This window comes from Entelurus aequoreus, linkage group LG24 (genome assembly GCF_033978785.1).
Source record: "Entelurus aequoreus isolate RoL-2023_Sb linkage group LG24, RoL_Eaeq_v1.1, whole genome shotgun sequence".
Lineage (NCBI taxonomy): Eukaryota > Metazoa > Chordata > Actinopteri > Syngnathiformes > Syngnathidae > Entelurus > Entelurus aequoreus.
In genome coordinates, this window is record NC_084754.1 from 34,741,735 (window position 1) to 34,768,338 (window position 26,604).

At 40.6% G+C, this 26,604-nt stretch overlaps 1 protein-coding gene across 4 annotated transcripts in view; it reads left to right on the top strand.

Moving 5' to 3' along the window:
* The window catches only part of hps5 (HPS5 biogenesis of lysosomal organelles complex 2 subunit 2), a 47,528-nt gene extending 22,985 nt beyond the window's left edge, over positions 1–24,543 (top strand). For all 4 annotated transcript variants that reach the window (XM_062035940.1, XM_062035941.1, XM_062035939.1 and 1 more), the window contains 14 exons: positions 1–149; positions 265–423; positions 9,630–9,789; positions 10,130–10,247; positions 10,513–10,653; positions 10,730–10,798; positions 14,445–14,923; positions 16,121–16,241; positions 16,306–16,455; positions 16,528–16,647; positions 18,326–18,439; positions 18,520–18,626; positions 23,981–24,266; positions 24,344–24,543. The exon at positions 1–149 is cut by the window's left edge and continues 30 nt beyond it. In XM_062035940.1, the coding sequence (XP_061891924.1) occupies positions 1–149; positions 265–423; positions 9,630–9,789; positions 10,130–10,247; positions 10,513–10,653; positions 10,730–10,798; positions 14,445–14,923; positions 16,121–16,241; positions 16,306–16,455; positions 16,528–16,647; positions 18,326–18,439; positions 18,520–18,626; positions 23,981–24,266; positions 24,344–24,404 (2,234 nt within the window). In that variant the 3' untranslated portion in view covers positions 24,405–24,543. The remainder of the gene's footprint in view (positions 150–264; positions 424–9,629; positions 9,790–10,129; positions 10,248–10,512; positions 10,654–10,729; positions 10,799–14,444; positions 14,924–16,120; positions 16,242–16,305; positions 16,456–16,527; positions 16,648–18,325; positions 18,440–18,519; positions 18,627–23,980; positions 24,267–24,343) is intronic.
* Positions 24,544–26,604: the final 2,061 nt, after the last annotated feature.

Genomic DNA, 26,604 nt, shown 5'->3' on the forward strand with positions numbered 1-26,604 from the left:
AGCTTTTCTGCCTCCATGGTAGCGGTCGACTGTCCCACATGTCCCTGCTGTCTGCGGAGCGCTGCGTTGAACGTCTTCTACGTCGCGAGTTATGGCCTCTGGCTGCTTCTGTCTGCTGTATGTTCCAGCACGCTATCAGCATCGGTCGGGTATGGTACCCATTATTATTATTGTTATTGTTATTATTGACGTAATTAGGTAATCTTATCATGTGTCTCTTGTTTGTTCCACTTGAACCCCAACACTCATTTCTGTTGAATTCAGGCCAGAAAGTCAGTTCCCATGGACCGCCTGGAACACCTTCGCTCTCAGCTTAGTTCCAACACACATCATGAGTTGATTGGCCAGCTAGAGGAGGTGATCACTAAAGTAGAGCCCTTGGACTCGGCCTGCAGCAGCCGAAGAAGCAGCATCTCTTCACATGTAAGTCAGGATAAGTCAATAGTCCTCGGTTGTTGTCATCACGACGAATCCCACTTGACACTGCAGCATTTTGCAGTATTGCGCAAGTGTTCCTCTTCCGAATGGGCATTTTACTAAATGTCTGTTTTTTTTTTTACAAAACTCAAAACCAGTGAAGTTGGCACGTTGTGTAATTCGTAAATAAAAACAGAATACAATGATTTGCAAATCATTTTCAACTTATATTCAGTTGAACAGACTGCAAAGACAAGATATTTAATGTTCGAACTGAGAAACGTAAGCTACAGACCAAACCACAATTTGAAATGTGGACTCGTCAGACCACAGAACACTTTTTCACTTTGCATCAGTCCATCTTAGATGAGCTCGGGCCCAGCAAAGCCGGCAGCGTTTCTGGGTGTTGCTGGTAAATGTTTCACTTTGCATAGTAGAGTTTTAACTTGAAACCCACTACTACCGACCACGCAGTCTGATAGTTTATACATCAATGATGAAATCTTAACATTGCAACACATGCCAATACGGCCGGGTTAACTTATAAAGTGCAATTTTAAATTTCCCGCGAAAACGTCTCGGTATGATGACGTTTGCGCGTGACGTCACGGAGTGAACGGAAGTATTCGGACCCCATTGGATCCAATACAAAAAGCTCTGTTTTCACCACATAATTCCACAGTATTCTGGACATCTGTGTTGGTGAATCTTTTGCAATTTGTTTAATGAACAATGAAGACTGCAAAGAAGAAAGCTGTAGGTGGGATCGGTGTATTAGCGGCGGACTACAGCAACACAACCAGGAGGACTTTGAGATGGATAGCAGACGCGCTAGCCGCCGACCTCACCTTGACTTCGTCCGTCTCCGGGCCGCCGACCGCATCTATGATCGGGTAAAGTCCTTCGTCGCTCCGTCGATCGCTGGAATGCAGGTGAGCACGGGTGTTGATGAGCAGATGAGGGCTGGCTGGCGTAGGTGGATAGCTAATATTTTTAGCATAGCTCTGTCGAGGTCCCGTAGCTAAGTTAGCTGCAATGGCGTCGTTAGCAACAGCATTGTTAAGCTTCGACAGGCTGGAAAGCATTAACCGTGTGGTTTCATGTCCATGGTTTAATAGTATTGTTGATTTTCTGTCTATCCTTCCAGTCAGGGGTTTATTTCTTTTGTTTCTATCTGCATTTAAGCACGATGCTATCACGTTACCTCCGTAGCTAAAGAGCTTCGCCGATGTATTGTCGTGGAGATAAAAGTCACTGTGAATGTCCATTTCGCGTTCTCGACTCTCATTTTCAAGAGGATATAGTATCGAGGTGGTTTAAGATACAAATCCGTGATCCACAATAGAAAAAGGAGAAAGTGTGGAATCCAATGAACCCTTGTACCTAAGTTACGGTCAAAGCGAAAAAAGAAACGTCCTGCACTGCACTCTAGTCCTTCACTCTCACGTTCTTCATCCACGAATCTTTCATCCTGGCTCAAATTAATGGGGTAATCGTCGCTTTCTCGGTCCAAATCGCTCTCGCTGCATTGTAAACAATGGGGAAATGTGAGGAGCCCTTCAACCTGTGTCGTCACGCTACTTCCGGTACAGGCAAGGCTTTTTTTTATCAGCGATCAAAAGTTGCGAACTTTATCGTCGATGTTCTCTACTAAATCCTTTCAGCAAAAATATGGCAATATCGCAAAATGATCAAGTATGACACATAGAATGGATCTGCTATCCCCGTTTAAATAAAAACATTTCATTTCAGTAGGCCTTTAAAGATGTAGCGACAAACTGTAGTTACTGACAGTGGTTTTCTGAAGTGTTCCTGAGCCCATGTGGTGATGTCCTTTACACACTGATGTCGCTTTTTGATGCAGTACCGCCTGAGGGATCGAAGGTCCGTAATATCATCGCTTACGTGCAGTGATTTCTCCAGATTCTCTGAACCTTTTGATGATATTACGGACCGTAGATGGTGAAATCCCTAAATTCCTTGCAATAGCTCGTTGAGAAATGTTGTTCTTAAACTGTCTGACAATCTCCTTTCCCAGGAGTGTAGTTTTCAAATAGTCTTGGTCCACACGCAAACGCATTCATGCGCTGAAGTGCACATTTTGTCCTATTAGAAGCCCGATAAAGCAGCCGCTGTTAAAGGCCTACTGAAATGAATTTTTTTTAATTTAAACTGGGATAGCAGATCCATTCTATGTGTCATACTTGATCATTTCGCGATATTGCCATATTTTTGCTGAAAGGATTTAGTATAGAACAACGACGATAAAGTTCGCAACTTTTGGTCTCTGATAAAAAAAAAGCCTTGCCCCTACCGGAAGTAGCGTGACGACACCGGGGGAAGGACTGCTCATATTTTCCTATTGTTTACACCAGCAGCGAGAGAGATTCTGACCGAGAAAGCGACGATTACCCCATTAACTTGAGCGAGGATGAAAGATTTGTGGATGAGGAACGTGAAAGTGAAGGACTAGCGTGCAGTGCAGAACGTATCTTTTTTTGCTCTGACCGTAACTTAGGTACAAGGGTTCATTGGATCCCACACTCTCTCCTTTTTCTATTGTGGATCACGGATTTGTATTTTAAAACAACTCGGATACTATATCCTCTTGAAAATGAGAGTCGAGAACGCGAAATGGACATTCACAGTGACTTTTATCTCCACGACAATACATCAACGAAACACTTTAGCTACGGAGCTAACGTGATAGCATCGTGCTTAACTGCATATAGAAACAAAATAAATAAATCCCTGACTGGAAGGATAGACAGAAGATCAACAATACTATTAAACCATGGACATGTAACTACACTGTTAATGCTTTCCAGCCTGGCGAAGGTTAACAATGCTGTTGCTAACGACGCCATTGAAGCTAACTTAGCAACCGGACCTCACAGAGCTATGCTAAAAACAATAGCTATCCACCTACGCCAGCCAGCCCTCATCTGCTCATCAACACCCGTGCTCACCTGCGTTCCAGCGATCGACGGTGCGACGAAGGACAGATGCGGTCGGCAAGACGGAGGAAGTTAAGGTGAGTTTGGCGGCTAGCGCGTCTGCTATCCATCTCTGTCCTCCTGGCTGTGTTGCTGTAGTCCGCCGCTAATACACCGATCCCACCTACAACTTTCTTCTTTGCAGTCTCCATTGTTCATTAAACAAATTGCAAAAGATTCACCAACACAGATGTCCAGAATACTGTGGAATTCTGAAATGAAAACAGAGCTTTTTTGTATTGTATTCAATGGGGTACCAATACTTCCGTATCAACCGTTTACGTCACGCGCATACGTCATCATATCTAGACGTTTTCAACAGGAAGTGTGGCGGGAAATTTAAAATGTCACTTTATAAGTTAACCCGGCCGTATTGGCATGTGTTGCAATGTTAAGATTTCATCATTGATATATAAAGTATCAGACTGCGTGGTCGGTAGTAGTGGCTTTCAGTAGGCCTTTAATGTAATAAAGTTAAAGGGGCTCTTTGCAACATTTACACAGATGCCTAGAGGGTGCTAACTTTCCAATGTATTTTAAGTGTTATATCCTGCTATCCTAGTCTTCCAGGACGCAATGACATTGCTACGTATGTACGAAACATGTGCATGTGCATTAGCTTTGGGTGTTGGTTGCTAATAATACCGATTTGGATAGTTAGCATTAGCCATCATTGAAAGTATATTTTATCGTAACAACAACATTACTGCAAATTGTTTGTTGCTTGTCCTAGACTCCTTTTGTGTGTGTGCACGCACTCCTTGCACCTACGTGTTTATAAGACAGGGGGAGTGACCGTCTTAAACACCAATTAATTTTTTCCGGGACAGTGTCTATTTTGTTTACGTTAACTTAGTAATTCCGAAAAAATATACACTGTTTTAAAACATGTGTTCTGTTAAACCACTGATGGTAACTTTGGCTAGCCGGTGGTGTTTTTGTTATAATTTTTGTTTTGAAAAATGTTTTCAATATGCAAACAGCGTTTATAATTGTAAAATACTAGATGTACAATATCTTTCAAATCAGCTCACACTTTCATAGAGCTGAGGAAATATGTAATTCTAACACATTTAGTAATCAGTAAAGTGATTTACATTACGTGTGCAGTGGAGTGTACATCTTATTTCTCATAAGACCCCAGCCCCACCATTGCTGAAGACACTGAACCCTGTCGGCCAGCAGACCACCTGTAGCCAGGGTTTGTACTTCCGAGCTGCCGCTATTTTTCGGATGTGTGATTGCCAGCAAAATACAACAATATCACTACACTCTTGTACACACTGATAGATGGAAATAAAGACATAAGAGTCACTACTGATTTAAGGATGTGCTGTTCGTTCTACATAAATAGTGATGTCATGTTTTGGTTTGGACAAATTTACAAGTACAGTTTGTCATATCTCTAGGAATGGGTTACGAATTTGGTACTTCTTTAGGCACCGACCAAATTCTGTCAGTACTATCGGGTATCGATTCACATAAAATCGAACAGCACCATATTTTGATACCTTTGTTGCACTTCACATAACATCCAGTTGCAGACTGCTCAAGGAAACAATCACTCAAGCAGGAATATAAATATTTGGGTTTTGGCACCAGCCGCTAGACTAGATCAGACCAATCTAAGCCTATGAGCAGGAACTGATGAAACCTACTCGGATGAGCGGCGAAACGTCTTCCAAGACAAACCAAACAGTCCAGTTGCGATGGATTGAATACCCTGAGATGACAACGACCTGGATGAATGAGAACATTCACAGACAATCACTCAAGCAGTACTTTGGGCGGACGCGGCCACACTCCCTCTAAGTAATGTTGCAATTTCGAACACCAACAAAGCAAGTATACTTGGTAGAAAACACTCAAACGTAAAGTAATGCGCTAGCTTGATGCTAATGTACATTGGATTTGTCATACACAGGCTACTATTAGCATCAGTGATTTTACGTGGCGATTTCACAACCTCCAAACTTGGTAATGAAAACTACAACTAAGATGAATGTTACAATCAAACAGCTGGTGTGTAATAAGCACTATATTTACAGTATAGACACTTTGTAGGGCGCAACATAACACAGCTTCATTGAAAAAGCTACTGCCTAGTTAGACAACATGCCATAAATAGCTTATACCAGGGGTGTCAAACGTTGGGCCCACGGGCCGTATCAGGCCAGCGAACAAGTTTAATCCGGCCTGCGTCCCGCAAAATCAGTTTGCTAAATGTAAAAATGAGCTTAATTTTTTTAATGAAGGAAACTGCTGTTAGAAATGTGTCCATTGGGTGTCGCAATAGCAATTCAAGTGTAACCCACGTCACACATGACAGTGTTTAAAGAGGACATGTCAGCTGACTTTAAATGCCCTCTGGATTGGCTGGCGCTTCTCCAATCAGCACAGGTGCAAGCAATCAGCTGCTCCTGTTGTGGCGGCAGTAGCAACGCACAATACCTTCTTTCAATGTAAATTATCCACTCAACAGATAAAATAACGAAACGGTAAGATGCAAAGACTTAAATCAACATGACCATCATCTTTGTAGTTCGAGTTTTGTGCAGCGCTTGCTATTGGTTGACAGCACGATGTGCACCCTGAGCTCCGTTGTAAAAATGTATTTCTACATTTGTTGTGTTTGTTCTATTTTTTTTTATACTTAAATCTACCATGTTCACATTGGTTAAGTTGATAGTTATGTTATATTATAATTGTAATATTTGAATGATGATAAATGAATGTGTTGTGGCAGTTGCGGATTTCACCAATGCGGCAGCGAGGAAACACTCGATAACTTTTCCAAACGTTTTTAATTAACTGCCAACATGAGAATCCTCAACAGGAAGTGCTTAAAGTTTAATGGCTTTGTAAAAACACTGCGACAAAGTGTAAGTTCATTGTGTTCTTCATGGTGTTTCTGAAACTGCACCATTTTTTTCCATCAGAATTTACAACTAACTTGAAATGTTTTGCCAAGAGGATCATTTGTAATGTGTAGATTTTCAGAATGTGCTTGATCTATTTTTGGCCAAAGTAAGACAAAAAAAAAAACAATCTGAAGTTGTCTTTTTTTAAAGTTTTAATGCTTTTCCTCCATGCGCCCCTGAGCTAAAAGGAGTTTGACACCCCTGGCTTCTACAGTTCTGCCATCTAATGTCTTGGAAGTGTAACTGCAGTACAAATTAGTTTTAAATGTAACAAGAAAACAAGATATGACAACCGGACTGACAAACTGTGTATATGTATGTGTGTGTGTATGTATGTATGTATGTATGTATGTATGTATGTATGTATGTATGTATGTATGTATGTATGTATGTATGTATGTATGTATATATATGTGTATGTGTATGCATGTGTATGTGTGTGTATGTGTACATGTGTATGTTTATGTGTATGTATATATATATGTATGTATATTTCTGGGGGTACGTTCTGGGCCTGCCTGTCGGGTGGGGGTCGGCGCCTCAGGCTACTGCATCCGGGCTGCGTGTCTGGAGCTCCTGGGTCCCGCCGTCCATCCCTTCCGGGTGCCCGTCTTGGTTGGGGCCTGCTGGGTCTGGTCCCTGCGTCTACTGTGGTGGCTTGGTGCTGCAGGGTATTCCGAGGTGCTGCGAGTCGGCCAGTTGTTGGGGTAGCGACCTTGTGTGTCAGCATGTCTGTGATCTTCTTTTAATTCTTTTTTTTAAATTTTTTAATTTATTATTATTATTTTTTTTCATAAATAGATTTAATTATTTTATTTTTTTTTTTTTTTTTTTTTTTTTTTTTAAATTTTTAAAAATATATTTTATTAATATTATTATTATTATTATGTATTTATTTATTTTATTTATTTATTCCCCTACCTCAGGGGGGGAACTCGGCGGGGCGGTTGCTGGTTGTTCCATCTCCATCGTTGGGGTCCCTGCGGGTGGGGTGGGTGGTTCCTGTGGCCCCGTGCTGGGTGGTCCTGTGGCGGCCGGCTTGGGTGGGGTGGCCGTGGGCTGGCCTCGCCGCGCTCTCCGGCGGTGGGGGGGTGGGGGGGCTCGTGGGGGCCCTGTTGCCGGTGGGGCGGGGGCGGTCTTCCCGTCCGGTTGCGGGGGGTCTCCGGGCCCCTCGGGCGGGGCGTCCCGCCTTTCTGTCCGTGTGGGGTGTGGTCTCTCGCTGGCTTGGGGTCTGGCTGCCCCCTGCTTTTCTCGTGCCTTGTCCTCTGCCGGGTGCGTCTGTCTGCGGCCTGCTGCTGGCCCTTGTGGGCGGCGTGGTGGGCCAGGCTCTGGGGTTCCTGTCGCTGTCCGGCTTGGCTGCGTGGGGGCGGTGGCCCCTGGTTCCCTGGGCACCACACCTACTGTTTGTGGGATGGGTTCTCGGGGAGGCTGGGGCCGTACTCTGGCTCCCGCACACACTGGGAGTCAAATGTATTGTACATGCAAATTCACATATACTCACACACATACATACAGACATACATAGGTACCTACGCTCCCACATACATATACAAATAAATACAGTACATATTTACACACTCAAAGTTCGTACATCCACACGCACATTCATTACACAAACATACTGTATACACATACTGTACATATACATTCACTGTAAAAACATACATGAACACATACTGTACATATACACTCACTGTACAAACACACACATACACATACATTCACTGTACAAACACACACATACATATACTGTACATATACATTCACTGTACAAACACACATATACACATACTGTACATATACATTCACTGTACACACATATACACATACTGTACATATACATTCACTGTACAAGCACACATACACATACTGTACATATACAAGTACATATGCACACATACACTCATGCACATAATCACGTTTCATCAAACATATATTAACGTTGTTGCCCTAGGGTAAACTGGGTATAACACATGGCACACTGACAAAGCTTAACCTATTGTTACTATAACAATCTACTAGGTTAATGTAGGTTGTTTCTCTTTCTTCCCCTCCATTTTTCTGCATTCTTTCGTATCTCAAGTTATCATTACGTATATGTATTGTTGCATTTGAACAATTGTATTGTTGATAATAAAGGTAAAGTACTGGTATTGTTTATTATCAATAGCACTATTTCTATTGATATTCATATTGCTCCATTTTTAGTGTAATAATGATCATTGTCATTTCTGTATTTTTTTTTAAAATTTTCGCTAACTGCTTATTTGCTATTACTTTTACCATCATATTTGTACATGTCGTATTTGCTGATGTTGCTCTGTTGTTGTTGTTGTTGTTGTTGTGTTTGCTGTTGTTGTTTTTGTCTCTCTGTCTAATCCCCCTCTTGTCCCCACAATTCCCCCCTCTGTCTTCCTTTTTCTCTCTTTCTATCCCCTCCTGCTCCGGCCCGGCTGCACCAAATGATAATATAAATACATTTAATAAAGTCAAAATACAAGTAAGGCAACAAGAGAAGTATCCTACACTTCTCTTTTGTAAAGTAAATGTGAACAGCCGATATGGGCATCTACATCTGCTATATGATCATCTACATCTACATCTACATCAACTATATGATTTGCCCGAGAAGCTGGGCAGGACATTATAAAAAAAAAAAAAAAAAAGATATGACAACCGGACAGCAAAGTTATCAGCACCAGCTAATTTTCAAATGTTACACAAAAAAAATAGTAAAAAGTTTTATCATCAAACAGTTAACATTTATTAACAGGGAATCTGTACCATGAACAAAAGCCATCCCTATCATATACACTTTTGTTTGAGTCGTTCTTACCTTCAGCTGTTCACACACTACATTTAAATCTAGACTAAAAAAAAAAGCGGTAAATAAGTTATCGATATCAGTCCTGAAAAGAAAAGGAGAAAAAGAAGAAATAAGAAAAAAAAAGTTGTGCATCCCTATCAATAACACACAATAGTCAGTGTTCTTATTTTCATTTTTCATTGTATTAGTTTATTTGAACAGGGACAACTCACATTGATCAACATTGCTGTAAATGTGCAAGTTTTAGCCACAAAGCTAGTTTCCAACCATAGTCCCTGGGCAAGATGTAGATCGCCAGGAGCAAACAATAGATGATCAATAATTGATTATTATGCCCATCCCTCATTGTACCTTGTTGGGAAGCTGGTCAACGTTCGGTAAGCTGTTATTTAAACACAAAATACAAATTCAGTGCTGGTGCTGATAGGTCCTAGTTTGAGCCTCAACACTTGTCGTTTCCTCTAACAGGAGAGCTTCAATGTCCTGGACTGTGGGATCTACCGAGTGATTAGTCGCAGAGGAAGCCAGTCTGACGAGGAGACCTGCTCCCTCATTAACCCTTCCACGTCTGAGGAGGAGCGGCTCAAGGAATTCAGCTTTGTGCAAGAAGAAGACCAAGTGGAGCACGGTAAGCCATGGACAATGAAACTATTGCTGGAATGACTTTATTACTAATTGAGTGGTTTATTTGTACATTTTAGAAAAATGTGATATTCTTTATGAATTCCCCTTTCCCACACGATTAATATCAAATATCTTCTGTCATTGTGTCCTACACACATCATCATGTGTTCAGTTTTATTTATATCGCTCAACAACCATGTATCCACCTCCTCCTCTTCATCGTCTTCCTCCCTCCTACCGATGCTGCAGCTGCTTGCATGTTGTGTCCTCCCTCTGATCACACACCACCAGTGCTCCATCCATCTTTGTGTTTCTCCTCTGGCGTTGTCCCCACTCTCCATCAGATCCACAGAGCAGCGAGCGTACAGAAGCTGAGCGATCCGAGCAGGGCCTGCAGTTCCACCTGCCCCTCTCCTTCCGACCCCGACCCCCTCGCATGGCGCTGCAGGCCGTCAAAGACAGGTGAACACACCCACGTGTCCACAAACCGAAAGGAGGCTCTCAGCAGCTGCGTTGCGTGCTCTTAAATGGGGATTATTTTGGACATTTAGTGTGAACTGAAACCTTGACGATAACTGAGGTGCAATGGAGCATTTTTAACTTCCCTTTTCTAGTGAAGACACACACACCGCTTTGGTTTTCTGCAGCATTCACGTCATTTTGGACAGGTTTCGTTTCCAAACACTTGCGCTGCTCGTTACTCATTCAGGCTTTTTGTTTCTCCCAGTGTTTCTAGTTTTGTTAAGAAGACAACTGAGAAGATCAATACGCTGCAGATGAACTCTGAGCTTTGGCAACGACCCGACTCCAGCTCGCCGGCGGACATGTCTGCCACCTCTGCTCCTTTCTCAGAGGACGGCGATACTGAGTGAGTACACGGAACATTCCACCACAAACTAATCAGACTTTTGGTGCCATGATTGAAACTACTGATGTCTTCACAGGGTTTATGTTGACATGCCCAACACAGAGTGTGACCTACTGGAGCTTCAGTCGGCCACAGAGCGAGCGATGTAAGTACGGAGCATCGTTAAAAATGAAGTGTATGTACAGAAGTACCTCCACTTACGAGCTTAATGGGTTCTGTGAAAGAGCTCTTAACTCAAAACACTTGTATCTCAAATTAATGTCGCCCATTACAATTAATTGAAATCAATTTATCTGATGCTTGATCCACCCGAAACAGCACAATTTAACATTTAACATGGATTTTAAAAAGAAAAACAGACTTGTATAACTATTGTGTAAAAACAATATACTTGTTAGAATTAACTTAACAAATACAGTACTTTTATGAAGTAATGTAATTATGACGTACAGTATTAACCTTGAAGAGTGGCTTCAATGGTATTTCTGTAAAGATGCTTCTCCGTCAAACACACCATCAGCAGCTTTTCCATATTTTCATAGATAAATGTCAGCCACCTAGATATAATTTTAACATGGTGCAGAATAGTAGTGACATGCTCAAATTGTAATTTTTCTGATGATTTCTGTCTTTAATTCAGAGAATAACATCCATTTTTTTTTCTTCTTTCCCATGGTTGGAAAACAAATTAATGTTGCTCTTTAGTTATAAGCTAATACATACTTGCCAACCCTGAGACCTCCTTGGGAGATGGGGGGGGTTTGAGGTGGGCGGGGAAGGGGGAGGAGTATTTATAGCTAGAATTCACTGAAATTCAAATATTTCTTTTATTTGTATATATATATATATATATATATATATATATATATATAAATATATAAAATAAATATTTGAAATTCAAGTATTTCTTTTATTTATTTTTATATATATATATATATATATATATATATATATATATATATATATATATATATATATATATATATATATATATATATATATATATATATATATATATATATATATATATATATATAAAATACATACTTGAATCTCAGTGTTCATTTATTTACACGTATACACACACACATAACACTCCTCTCTACTACTTGCCGTAGTTTTGAAGCAATGCATGATAGGAATCCGGATGTTGTTTGTCAGTGTATTAACGTGCAGGCTGCAATAAACACACGCTGAGCAATAGCTCCGTGCCTGCCTACTTTATGGGTTATAGATAAATCTATGGATAACGGACACATATAAAATAGTCTCCTTCTTGTTGTGTGTGCAGTTGCGCACTGAGCTCCAAAAGCCGTAGATGTTATAACGTGACTGGGCCGGTGTTGTACCGAAATCTGTTACCTATCGGAATTTGTAACTCCAGGGGGCGATGTTCCCATGGCGTTTGTTTGATGGTTAAACGGCAAGCCCAAAGAGGAGAAGAAGAACGCGTGCGTAAATGGCGTAAACTATCCTTAATGCTGAAACGTCAGTTGTCAGAATTTCAGCATTAATAAATTACACATATTCTGGAAATCAATGACTTACTTTCATTATAGTATGAGTCCATTGTATCAGCTGTTGATTATGCAGAATTTCAGCATTAATAAATTACGCATATTATACTATACTATAATGAAAGTAAGTCATTAATTTCCAGAATATGTGTAATTTATTAATGCTGAAATTCTGACAACTGACGTTTCAGCATTAAGGATAGTTTACGCCATTTACGCACGCGTTCTTCTTCTCCTCCTCTTTGGGCTTGCCGTTTAACCATCAAACAAACGCCATGGGAACATCGCCCCCTGGAGTTACAAATTCCGATGGGTAACAGATTTCGGTACAACACCGGCACGCTCTTTATATGGAGGACAGGTGGACGTGACGACAGGCTGTCTTCACTCAGGTCTGGCTGGAAATCGGGAGAAATTCAGGAGAATGGTTGAATGGTAGAAGCACTGAAATTCGTGAGTCTTCCGGAAAATTTAGGAGGGTTGGCAAGCATGAGCTAATGCTAGTAAGACCAATGATCTGAGTGGATCATACAGGGTTCACTGCGACATTTGCCACAGCAACTCATGGCGGGGATGCTGAGAGACTGCTCTTGCTGACTCTCAAAACATTCTTAAGTGGAGGTACCGTTGTAATATTAAGTGTCTGTATCAACTATTGTATGCATTTTTACAAATTTACTTGAACAAGTTGATGTTCCATTTTTAAAAAATTTTCAATTGATTTTTAAAGGAAGAAAATATGTCGTTTATTCCACAAGACACAAAATGTGTATTTCAACCATCAAATTAGCAATTGGACATTAAATTACTTCACAATATACCATATTTTTCGGACTGTAAGGCGCACTTAAAATTATTTTTTTCTCCTCAAAACTCGACAATGCGCCTTATAACCCGGTGCGCCTAATGTACGGAATAATTCTGGTTTTGCTTACCGACCTCGATGCAGTTTTATTTGGTCCATGGTGTAATGTAATAAGTGTGACCAGTAGATAGCAGTCAAACATAAGAGATATGTGTAGACTGCAGTATGATGGCAATTACTCAAGTAAACAACACCAACATTTTATATGTTCCATTGAAAATATAGTACATTACACACGGCGCTAAAAAATCCATCAAAATGTTTTAGTACGACTTTGGTAAGCTATGAAGCCGCACCGTATTATTATGGTGTGTGTATAAGGTAAGACATATTATCTGGCGTTTTGTTTCGCAATATTATACAAAAGCATCTTCTCTTACCTTCTGGTACCTGCTGATCTATATATGAGATGTGCATGAATCCTGAAAAATTGCGCGCTTTGTAGTCGATAAGCTTCTTCTTTTTCTCTATCTTCTTCTTATGTGACATTCATCCTCCGCTGTTGCCATTTCTAACAAAAAGTAGTGTAAAGTTCTTACTTATATCTGTCAGTAAACTCGCCATGAAAGCGCTAAAACATACCGGTGTAGTGAGTGTACATTATTCACCCAAGGAACTTTAGTTATTAGAGAGTTCCGGTCGGACGGTTTTTCACGGGACACATTTCCGGTGTTGTTGTTTCTGGATGAGGAGATGCTGCTCCGTTATTGATTTAGGAAAGTCCATCTTTACTTAAAGACACTTCTTCCACTCCCATCCTTGCACGCTACACCGCTACAACAAAGATGACGGGGAGAAGACGCTGCCGAAGGTGAGCCATGTAAATAAGAGCGCCCACAAAACGGCGCATCCTGAATCAACTGTCAGAAAGCTACTTGAAGATGATCTGTAAAACATCATCTATGCAACATTTTGACAAAGAACCACCATTACATGTTATGTAGACCACAAGGAAGTGTTTTCAATTTAGAAAAAAATATATATAATATGACTCCTTTAATGCGCCCTATGATCCAATGCGCCTTATATTTAAAAAATGATCAAAAATAGACCACTCATCGGCAGTGCGCCTTATAATCAGGGCCGCTCTATGGTCCGGAAAATACGATAATCATAATAGATAAATAACACAATTAGACGTATTTTGGTTTTATTTAACGTTACAATTTATTTAATGCTTTTAGATAGGCTCTGGCACCCCCTGCGACACTGAAAGGGACAAGCGGTAGAAAATGGATGGATGTTCAAAATGGTCTTTCAGCAAACTTTTCAGTTAAATAGCGTTAGGATCAGCAGCTTTCATGCAGCAAAACTACTGTAGACTGCCTCATTGCTAGCTACCACTACTATTTCATTATAAGTTTCATCTGACTGACAATATTCTTAGTTGCTTTTTTTTGGTTCATCAGCTCTCAGAGCCAAGATCCCTTGATGCTGCTGGATCCAGATGTCCTGGTAGAAACTCTGCAAGAGTGGTTGAAGGTGCTGGAGCGCGTCTTCGGGCCCGCTGAGCTTGTTGAGTCAGCTGCTGGAGGTCCTTCAGATGTGGACCCAGCAGAGGAGTGTGAGAGAGGAGGAGCTGCAGAGAACCTTCCACAAGTGGAGCGTGACAGTCTGCTGACCTCAGAGAGCAAGACTCCTCCCCCAGAATCTATACGAGTGGTCTCACCTAAACCTGTACCACCTGATCTGCTGGCTCATCTCACCCAGCTGGCAACACTTTACACAGAAGTGAGCTGCTTCAGGAAGCAGGCAGACGAGCAAACACTCAGCTGCACAACCTTCATGCGACGTTACTTCTTCCTGCTGGACCAGCAGCGTGTTAGAAACATGTGTCTGATGCAGGAGAAGCAGGAAGTGTACGCCTCCTTCATTGAAGCCATGATAGGTCAGTCAATATCAATCTGTCCAAAGATCTTTATCACTATTTATTTGTCTCTATCTTCAGCTATCTATACCTGTCATCCTATCTAAATTTCCATTTATCTTTATATCTCCATCTACAGCTATATATCTAACACTCTATATCATTATTTATATCTATTTATAGCCTTATACTGTATCTTATATATCTTTATAGAGTATCTATATTATCTATTTATATCTGTATCCATTTATATATTGTATCTTTAGCTCTATAAATCTATCTATACCATATATCTTGCTTTATTTCTGTATCTTTATCTCTATATCTATAACTTTATAGTTATTTATACCTCTATCTTTAACTATAGCTCTCTATTGCTCTATAACTCTATTTACAACTTTATCTGTATCTCTATTTATATTTATATATCAATCAATATAGTTACAATATTTTATTAAGTATATAAATACGTTTGTAATAAGAATTTACTGTACAATGACTGTTGAATTATTTTGAGTGCAACTTACAGTATGTAAACATTTGAAGACTATGATAGTGACCACTAAAGAGATTACAGATTTAAATATGTAAATTGTATGCAGTAAAATTTAAATTAGTATATTCAATAAGAATAATATATTTCCCTATATTAAAGGGGTCATAAAATGTTTTTTTTTTCTACATTTAAAACACTTAGAAATAGCATCAGTGGAGGATGCATGTGTGAGCCAGTCTGCCCCACAACAAGAGGATAGAGCAAAATGAGCTTATTAACTCACGCAAAGCTCTTTGGGCAAATCTCTACCATATATGGAGATATCCGCTGATGTCACCAATTGAAAAAAAACGTAAAATTGGGCAAATTTCTAAATTTCAAAAAGCACGTTGTGAAGGAAGGTAAGATTTTAAAAATACTGTAAATAACTACTCCATGGTTTGATTTTCTGCACTTATGCAGATCCCAAATACACAAAAACAGGTACCAATAAAAAGGTTTTGCTTTATGGGCAACAAATTAACATTTTAGACTAATAGTATTCATATCTTGGTAACTTAAAACCTTTTAATCAAATATCTATAACATTTACTGTCAGAACTTTGCAATATAAAATAACTGAGGTGTGAACTAATCTAATTTACACATTTTAGAAAATGGTGCGAATGTTTAGTACAATTATTTTGCTTGGAGTCTCAAAAGAACGTGTTTATTTCCTACAGCTGTCACTCAGTCCAGTAAGGTGGCAGAAGTCATTCAGAGAGGAGATTTGCTGAAATCACTTCGCTATCTGAGAGAACTGCATCCATGGAGTGCTCCTCATCTCCTGGCTCACTGCCACAGGTCAGTAAGAACTTGTTTGAAGTACCAGCACAAGTCATGTAGACTAAAAGACGTTGACATGTAGGTTGTATGAGAAACATGGCGAGGCAGCTGTACGCTCCTTTCCACGGTTCTATCCCACCATCATGCCTGCAGATGTGAAGGTGATGTCCCACAGAAGTCACTTTGTGGCCTACCTGAATAACTTGGTTCTGGCCCAAGCTGAGGAGCACAAGTAAAGTCTCAGATTTACACTTCCCTCAAAATACATTTATAAACATTATTTTATATGTGCGACCTCCTTTAGGTTGCCATTCCTGCAGTCTCTTCTTGAACCTGAATCACTGCGGCAGGAGTGGCTGGAGCTGGCACTTACCCATGATGCTCCTCAGCGCTGTGACACCCTCACACCTGACGGACACCCCAGGTCTGATATTCCACACCCTTTAAAGGCCTACTGAAATGCCTTTTTTTTTTTTAAACGGGGATAGCAGATCCATTCTATGTGTCATACTTGATCATTTCGCGATATTGCCATATTTTTGCTGAAAGGATTTAGTAGAGAACATCGACGATAAAGGTCGCAACTTTTGGTCGCTGATAAAAAAAAGTCTTGCCTGTACCGGAAGTAGCGTGACGTCACAGGTTGAAAGGCTCCTCACATTTGCACATTGTTTACACCAGCAGCGAGAGCGATTCGGACCGAGAAAGCGACGATTACCCCATTAATTTGAGCAAGGATGAAAGATTTGTGGATGAGGTACGTGAAAGTGAAAGACTAGAGTGCAGTGCAGGACGTATCTTTTTTCGCTCTGACCGTAACTTAGGTACAAGGGTTCATTGGGACGGTATAGCTCAGGTGGTAGAGTGGCCGTGCCAGCAACTTGAGGGTTGCAGGTTCGATCCCCGCTTCCGCCATCCTGGTCAGTGCCGTTGTGTCCTTGGGCAAGACACTTTACCCACCTGCTCCCAGTGCCACCCACACTGGTTTAAATGTAGCTTAGATATTGGGTTTCACAATGTAAAGCGCTTTGAATCACTTGAGAAAAAGCGCTATATAAATGTAATTCACTTCACTTCATTGGATTCCACACTTTCTCCTTTTTCTATTGTGGATCACGGATTTGTATTTTAAACCACCTGGGATACTATATCCTCTTGAAAATGAGAGTCGAGAACGCGAAATGGACATTCACAGTGACTTTTATCTCCACGACAATACATCGGCGAAGCTCTTTAGCTACGGAGCTAACGTGATAGCATCGTGCTTAAATGCAGATAGAAACAAAATAAATAAACCCCTGACTGGAAGGATAGACAGAAGATCAACAATACTATTAAACCATGGACATGTAACTACACGGTTAATGCTTTCCAGGCTGGCGAAGCTTAACAATGCTGTTGCTAACGACGCCATTGAAGCTAACTTAGCAACGGGACCTCACAGAGCTATGCTAAAAACATTAGCTATCCACCTACGCCAGCCCTCATCTGCTCATCAACACCCGTGCTCACCTGCGTTCCAGCGATCGACGGAGCGACGAAGGACTTCACCCGATCATAGATGCGGTCGGCGACCCGGACACGGAGGAAGTCAAGGTGAGGTCGGCGGCTAGCGCGTCTGCTATCCATCTCAAAGTCCTCCTGGTTGTGTTGCTGTAGTCTGCCGCTAATACACTGATCCCACCTACAACTTTCTTCTTTGCAGTCTTCATTGTTCATTAAACAAATTGCAAAAGATTCACCAACACAGATGTCCAGAATACTGTGGAATTTTGAGATGAAAACAGAGCTTTTTTGTATTGGATTTAATGGGGTCCGAATACTTCCGTTTCAACGATTGACGTCACGCGCATACGTCATCATGCATAGACGTTTTCAACCGGAAGTTTAGCGGGAAATTTAAAATTGCACTTTATAAGTTAACCGTAGTGTCATGTGTTGCAATGTTAAGATTTCATCATTGATATATAAACTATCAGACTGCGTGGTCGCTAGTAGTGGCTTTCAGTAGGCCTTTAAATAGTGTTGATGATGGAGCTCACATGGTTGTGCAGGACTGCCTCTTCACTGGTGTAAATGTCAACTAACCACGTCTGTTCCAGGTGTAACGCTCATTGTTTCACCTGGGGTTATGGCCGCTTCCTGTCTCTGCTGATCCGACTCCCTGCAGACTTGGCGTCCAAGCAGAAGATGGCGGAGACCTGCCGCAGTCACGGGTACTTTGTTTATCTCCTTGTTGACAGCACAGGTGAACGCAGAATTGAACGCTACGTGGCTGGTGTTTGTGTGCGAGCAGGTACTGGACAGGATATCTCTCTCTCTGCTGTCAACTGCAACACTGCTCTGAAGCTTTTGCAACTATTTGTCAGCTGGATGACATCAGCCTGCTGAAGGAGCCTGAAGGTGAGTCGGGGAAGGTCTCACCTTTTCTGACACACCTATCTAGCAAACACCCATGGAGAAAATATAAAGCTCATTCAGGCGGTGACCACTTTTGCAATTATTGTACCTTATTGTCCTAAAAAAGTGTTTGGGGTCGTTTATTTACTCGATAGTGGATGGATGGACGTATATTTCTGGTCTTGTCATCCTCGTCCGGACAGAAGGATGACACGGCAGTGTGGCTGGATCAAAAGAGACGTCGGAGATGCTTTACTGAACCAAAAGTTGCTTTGTTACAAGCGAGCGTCACTACTCAGGACTGCAGTTCCTGCTAGTAGGTCAGGTCAAATATAGAGGACTCCTAATTAGGGCTGGGCGATATATGGAATATACTCGATATATCGCGAGTTTGTCTCTGTGCGATATAGAAATTGACTATATGGTGATATTGGAGTATACGTCCTCACGCAGTTGCTTTTAGCGGCTGGCATTACACTACAGGCTCTTCTCACTCTTTCTTGTCTCTGCTTCTCACAAAGACTTAAAACAAGCGCACCTTCTTACATACTGACACGCGTGCAACGTCACACGCCCTCCTGAGCAGAGAGGTAGCGACATGAGTAACGTTAGCAGTGGTGCTAGTGGTAATACGAGAGAAAGAGAAAAGTAGCAGTACTACTAATTTGTAGCACCATTTGAAAAGTCACCCGCTAGAGAATGAAGAGTGCTTGAAACTCCGCATGTCAACATCTCGGCCGGTATCACACCAACAAAATGCCCAAGCAACCATTTCCAGATCAACACCGTATGAAACAAATAGTCAACAACAGAAGGAGATAACGTCCGCAGGAACCTACCACATAGTGAAGGACATACACTATTTGATCTCCTATTAAGCAGCTCATTTTTATTTGACAGTTATTGAAATATCTTGTGTGACATCATGCACAAAAGTGCACTTTATATGTTTTAAACTATTGTAGTGGCGTTCTGTACAAAAAGTACACCTTAATTTAGTGTTGTTTTGGTATGTCATCTTAGTGACATCATGCACAAAAGTGCACTAATAGCTTGTTTTAAAATGTCTCTGACAATCTTACACTTTCTGTTTTGGAATTTACATGAATGTTTGTGCCACTGCTTAATAACTGTTTAATAAATACAGTTTTGCTAAATTGACTTAGTTGTGATTTCCCTCTCTGCATGAAAGTTTAAAAGTAGCATATATTAATGCAGTATGAAGAAGAATGTTTGAATGTAGACACATAGAATCATCATACTGCTGGGATTATATGCATCAAGTGTGCATTCAAGGCTAACGCAAAATATCGAGATATATATTGTGTATCGTGACATGGACTAAATATATCAAGATATTAATAAAAGGCCATATCGCCCAGCCCTACTCCTAACTAGAGAAGCCAAACCACCAGTCTTATATTCCTACTGTGTGTGTGTGTGTGTGAGAGAGAGAGAGAGCTGGTCCATTAAAGGTAAGGTCTTTGTTGGTCCGTAAGATACTGTCAGAATCAAATGAAAGGAAAAAAAAGAGTACAAAGATATGTCATGAGAAAAAGCTGATATTTTCATCCTAATGAATAGGGGAGTGAATCTTTGGGCACGTCACAATTCAAATCTGATTCTTGGGGTAACGATTCGATTTAGAATTGATTCTCGATTCACAAACAATACTTTTTTAACAAAGGGTGCCAGTTCTATTATTGACTACATTCTACATTCTATTATTGACTACATTCCTTCATAAAATAAACAACTCTGAGTTGTTGAGCTGGAGTTTATTTGGAACATGCATGCATACAACATGATACGTCACAATTTCCAGTTTCTCTATTCAACATGTTCGAAAAGGAGTAGGAAGAAGCAGAGCTTATTTAATCCTACCCCTTTTCCTTTACATAGCATTTGCTAAAACTTTTGTTCACTTCCTGTTCTCAATTTATTCACAATATACTCCATGAGTAATAACAATAAAAATAAATAAATATTAATTAGTGAAGTCAGTTATATTTCATATGGTGAGATGAGTAAAATAATCTTGAAAATGAATGGATGGATGAAATAAATTCAGAATGTTTATCATGGTTCTTCTCAGGGCTGGGCGATATGGCCTTTTATTTATATCTCAATATATTTAGTCCATGTCACGATACACGATATATATCTCCATATTTTGCCTTAGCCTTGAATGCACACTTGATGCATATAATCCCAGCAGTATGATGATTCTATGTGTCTACATTCAAACATTCTTCTTCATACTGCATTAATATATACTACTTTTAAACTTTCATGCAGAGAGGGAAATCACAACTAAGTCATTTTAAAACAAGCTATTAGTGCACTTTTGTGCATGATGTCACTAAGATGACATATCAAAACAACACAAAATTAAAGTGAACTTTTTGTAAAGAAAGCCACTACAATAGTTTAAAACAAATAAAGTGCACTTTTGTGCATGATGTCACAAAAGATATTTAAAAAACTGTCAAATAAAAATGAGCTGCATGATAGGAAATCAAATAGTGTATGTCCTTCACTATGTGGTAGGTTCCTGCGGATGTTATCTCCTTCTGTTGTTGACTATTTTTTGTTGATGTGGAAATGGAAGGCGCCAGGCTGATTTGGGTCAGGGCTGGTTGATTCGGCATTTTGTTGGTGTGGCACCGACCGGAGATGTTGACATGCAGAGTTTTAAGCACTCTTTAGCGGGTGACTTTTCAAATGATGCTACAAATTAGTAGCTCTGCTACTTTTTGTAGCAACGCTTTTGCCGCATACTTGACATATTACGGTTGTCTGTTCGACATCTTCCCGCTTGAAGCCAAACCACCGCCAGACGATGGACCCAGTGCTGTTTTTCTCGGGAATGAATTCTTCCTCCATTTGTTACCAGATTTGCATATTTCTCTCTCTCCTATTACTGTGAGAACGTATACTCGAATACTCACGATATAGTCATTTTCTACATCGCACAGAGATAAACCTGCGATATATCGAGTATATTCCATATATCGCCCAGCCTTAGTTCTTCTTTGTACTTTGTAAACACTTGAAGTTTGAAGAGTTTCTTGAAGTGGATCATATTAGTACATTGTTAGATTTCTTTGCTTAATCCATTCCATCATTTAATTCCACATACTGATATACTGAAGGTCTTAAGTGTTGTACGTGCGTACAAATGTTTTAAATTACATTTTTCTCTAAGATTATATTTCTCCTCTTTTGTTGAGAATAATTGTTGTATATTCTTGGGTAGCAGATTATAGTTTGTTTTGTGCATAATTTTAGCTGTTTGCAAATTCACTATGTTGTGGAATTTCAGTATTTTCGATTCAATAAATAAAGGCTTTGAATGTTCTCTATATCCAACATTATGTATTATTCTAACTGATCTTTTTTGTTACAAGGTTAAAGAATGAAGTGTACTTTTGTAATTATTTCCCCATATTTCTACACAATAACTCAGATATGGTAACACTAGTGAGCAGTAGAGAATGTGGAGTGATTTTTAATCTAGAACATGGGTGTCAAACTCTGGCCCGCCGTGTAATTTCACTTGGCCCTTTAGGCGATATGAAATGAACACTAGAGCTGGCCCGCCGATTATATACAGCGGCTGTGTCACGGTAACACTGCATTCACCGCTAATTCTCATACTTGCCAACCCTCCCGGGAGACTCCCAAATTTCAGTGCCCCTCCCGAAAATCGTCACGTCCGCTTTTCATCCAGTCCAACAAGTGCTGGCCCAGTCACATAATATGTGCGGCTTTTGCACGCACACACAAGTGAATGCAACGCATACTTGATCAACAGCGATACAGGTCACACTGAGGGTTGACTTGTGTGTGCGTACAGAAGCCGCACATATCTTGTGATTGGGCCGGCTTGTTGTTAGAATGGATGAAAAGCGGACGTGACGACATCTCGTAGAGGACGTTAAAGGCAGTGCCTTTAAGGCACGCCCCCAAGACTGTGGTCCGGGTGGACTACGAGATATAATGACTGATGAACAACTTCGTTCGATAATGAAGGTTGCCTCAGCTCAAAGCCTGAGCCCCGACATGAATGAACTAGCATCCAAGAAAAGATGGCAGGTATCTGGCTTGGGCACATCACATTAGATCAGTGTGTTGCAAACTGAGCAGTTTAAAGTCCTGAATGGTTGCTTTATTCATTATTTTATTTTCAAATGTATTAGCCTGTGGAAAAAGTTAATGTTGATATTTACCTCAAAAGGTGCAAATAGAAAAGAGGCATTCAACTTTTATTTAAATTGTATTTGATATGCCAATGATATTTTTTAATTATTATTATTATTTGAAACTGGATTTTGCATGTCACTATAAAGTTATATAAGCCTTGCTTGTTCAATATTCAATGCAAAACTTGTTGGTCCCTATTAAAAGGTTACTTTTTTCAACATTGGCCCGCGGCTTTGTTCACTTTTAAATTTTGGCCCACTCTGTATTTGAGTTTGACACCCCTGCTCTAGAAAATGTTTTGCTTTATTCATTATTGACGTGTTTCTTGCTACTTTATGATTTCCAGTTCAATTTATCATCAATCCTTATACCTAGAAATTTGGTTTCATTTACTCTTTCAATTTCTATTCCGTCTATTTGTATTTGTGTTTTTTCTTATATTACATTTTTATTAATTGTTTTACTTCAATGAATATCACTAGCTTCTTCTTCTCAGCACTTCTTTCACACCGACTCTTCCTTCAAATGGTTGGAAAATCAAAGTCATGTCATTGTAGCTTTTGGAGCATGGAGTTCAAATCCCAGCCGAGTCATGCCAAAGACTATAAAAATGGGAGCCATTACCTCCCTGCTTGGCACTCAGCATCAAGGGTTGGAGTTGGGGGTTAAATCACCAAAATGATTCCCGGGCGCGGCGCCGCTGCTGCCCACTGCTCCCCAAGGGGATGGGTCAAATGCAGAGGACAAATTTCACCACATCTAGTGTGTGTGTGACAATCTATTGGTACTTCAATCTTAATCAAAAACTAGCCAGGAGACAGCTCATAGCTCAAAACAACGAAGGCCACTATGTGAGAAAATGTGTTAATTTCCCTATCAGTGAGTCAGTAGGAATAAAGGTTTGGAAATAGTGTTTTACACCAGATGTCCCTCCTGACACACATCTGTATGGAAATGGAACCCATGTGCTCTGCCATGAAAGGCAGGCCAGGGATATTGTGTGTGTGTGTGTGTGTGTGTGTGTATATGTCAATGTTATTAGTACTGTAGGCAACCTCCCCAAAATGGAGTTTTAATACACAAGTTCACCCGGAAGCAACTAGGTAAATACATCAATCATGTCCTCACCATAATTGTATCTTCGTGTCCAGGTGTGACACCTCAGAACTTGGACGAGTGGAGGCTCCTTATTCAGTTGGCTCAGGACAGCAGCCGTGCAGCACAACAACTCGCCAATGTCAACGGAGGCACTTTATCCAACGGTTCAGCCGACTCGGCCAGAAAGGTCAGCCTGGAGAACCTGACCCTGCGTCTGGCCGGCACAGTCGGACCGCAGAGAGCCATGGCCGTCCTGGAGGAGTGTGGACTTCACTTGGTACTTTCTTCTCACTCGCAACTGGTGTGTGAGCTGCTCAAGGTTGCTGAGAAAAGGCAGCGGTGAGTCAAGCTAATATGATAAGGTTTGATGCAAAAAGATAATCAGATATTCATGTCACTCGTATGTTGTTTCACAGAGCGACCATTCAGACTTTGCTTGAGCGCTGTGATCGCTTCTTGTGGTCTCAACATGCATGAAGATGATCAACAATGCCAACATCTTACCTTCTAGTAAAGCTGTGCATTCATTTATTTGAATGAAGGTACTCGCCCATAAAACTTTCATTATTTGCAGTGACAATTTTCTTTTTGTTTGCAAATAAATGAATGTACAGTTGCTGAAATGCTGGCTTTAAAAGTTGCGCACAAGACAAAATGTCTAAATTTTAATCAATATCGATGCCACAAAAAAAAAATTCTAATGTTATTCATCAGGTATTATTTAAATAAAAAATATATAAACTACTTGTTTCATTCATGTTGAACTTTGTTCCACCTGAAGTCTTAAAAGGTGAATAACAGCTGCCTCATTAAAGTTAAAGTACCAATGATTGTCACACACACACACACACCAGGTGTGGTGACATTCATCCTCTGCATTTGACCCATCCCCTTGTTCACCCCCTGGGAGGTGAGGGGAGCAGTGGGCAGCAGCGGTGCCGCGCCATTAAACTTGGCTACGGACATGTCATTTACAGTAGAATAGTAATATGCAAGGCAGCACGGTGGAACCAGTGGTCAGTGTTGGTGCATCACAATAAGAAGATCCTGGGTTTGATTCCTGGTCTCAGGGTCTTTCTGTGTGGCGTTTGCATGTTCTCCTCGTGACTGCGTGGCTTCCTCCCACATCCACAGTAATTATTAGACGGACAACATTCACACTCACAGTCACACACTAGGGACCATTTAGTGTTGCCAATCAACCTATCCCCAGGTGCATGTCTTTGGAGGTGGGAGGGGCCTATCCCCAGGTGCATGTCTTTGGAAGTGGGAGGGGCCTATCCCCAGGTGCATGTCTTTGGAGGTGGGAGGGGCCTATCCCCAGGTGCATGTCTTTGGAGGTGGGAGGGGCCTATCCCCAGGTGCATGTCTTTGGAAGTGGGAGGAAGCCGGAGTACCCGGAGGGAACCCACGCAGTCACGGGGAGAACATGCAAACTCCACACAAAGATCCCGAGCTTGGGATTGAACTCAGGACCTTCGTATTGTGAGGCACATGCACTAACCCCTGTTCCACCGTGCTGCCAGATTATATATATATTAGGGGTGGGCAAATTAATGCGTTAATTTTGAGTTAACCCATCAATCTATTAACGCCGACAAATATTTTATCGCACGTTATTGAATGTTTTTTTACATGCTTTTATTTTGTTAACGCCTATTGCTGGCTCCTGCGGAAAAGGAAGGAGAACGCGGAAGAAAACAAAACAAGCATGGAGAAGAAGGGTAACTCAACAGAACTTTTACAGGGTCATTTTCATTATAAATTACTTCTAGGCGGCGGAATTGACAGAAGCAAAGTGGTTTGTAGCCACTGCCAAGCTGAATGTTCTTATCACAGGAGTACTTCCAGTCTAAAATATCACCTTAACGCGAAGCACACTGTTGATGCGAGCAAACCATCCAACAAAGCAGAAAGTGGAGCCAGGCTTCGGCAGACTACGTTAAATGCAGCGTGCGGGAGAAATATAGATAAACCAGAGCAAGAGAAGCTAACAAATGCCATAGCGAAGTGGATAGTTACAGACTGTAGGCCCATTAGTGTTGTGGAAGACGCCCGCCATCGCAACAAGTGACAGCACGTGTGAGCCGCCATCAAGACGCACCAAGAATACACGACTTGTATGAAAAGGAGAGGACTGTAAAAGTGACAAGTTTACAACGTGCAGCTGTAGTTGCTCTCAGTGGGGACTACTGGACATCAATCGGTAAGCATAATTACCTCGGAGTTACAGTGCATTATATTGATGAAAGGTGGGTGCTGCATTCACATATAATGAAAACAGAGGAGAGGCATTATGGAAAGGAAAATTAGAGGAAAATGTTTCTGCTGTTACCTCAGAAATTGCCTGTTCGGATGTTATGATTGTGGCTCAGGGATTTGTATGTAGATTATATTTATTTTCCATAACAAACAGGATAACTAAAATACCCTGGCAGTGGCAAAAAACTTGAATGTTTCTATTGACATTTTTTGAGTTGATTTTCAAAATATGCTATTTAACTGCTACTGTTTAACAAGTACTGATTTAAATTGTGTTTGCACAACAAATGTATATATATATATATATATATATATATATATATATATATATATATATATATATATATATATATACACATATATATATATATATATATATATATATATACATATATATATATGTGTATATATATAC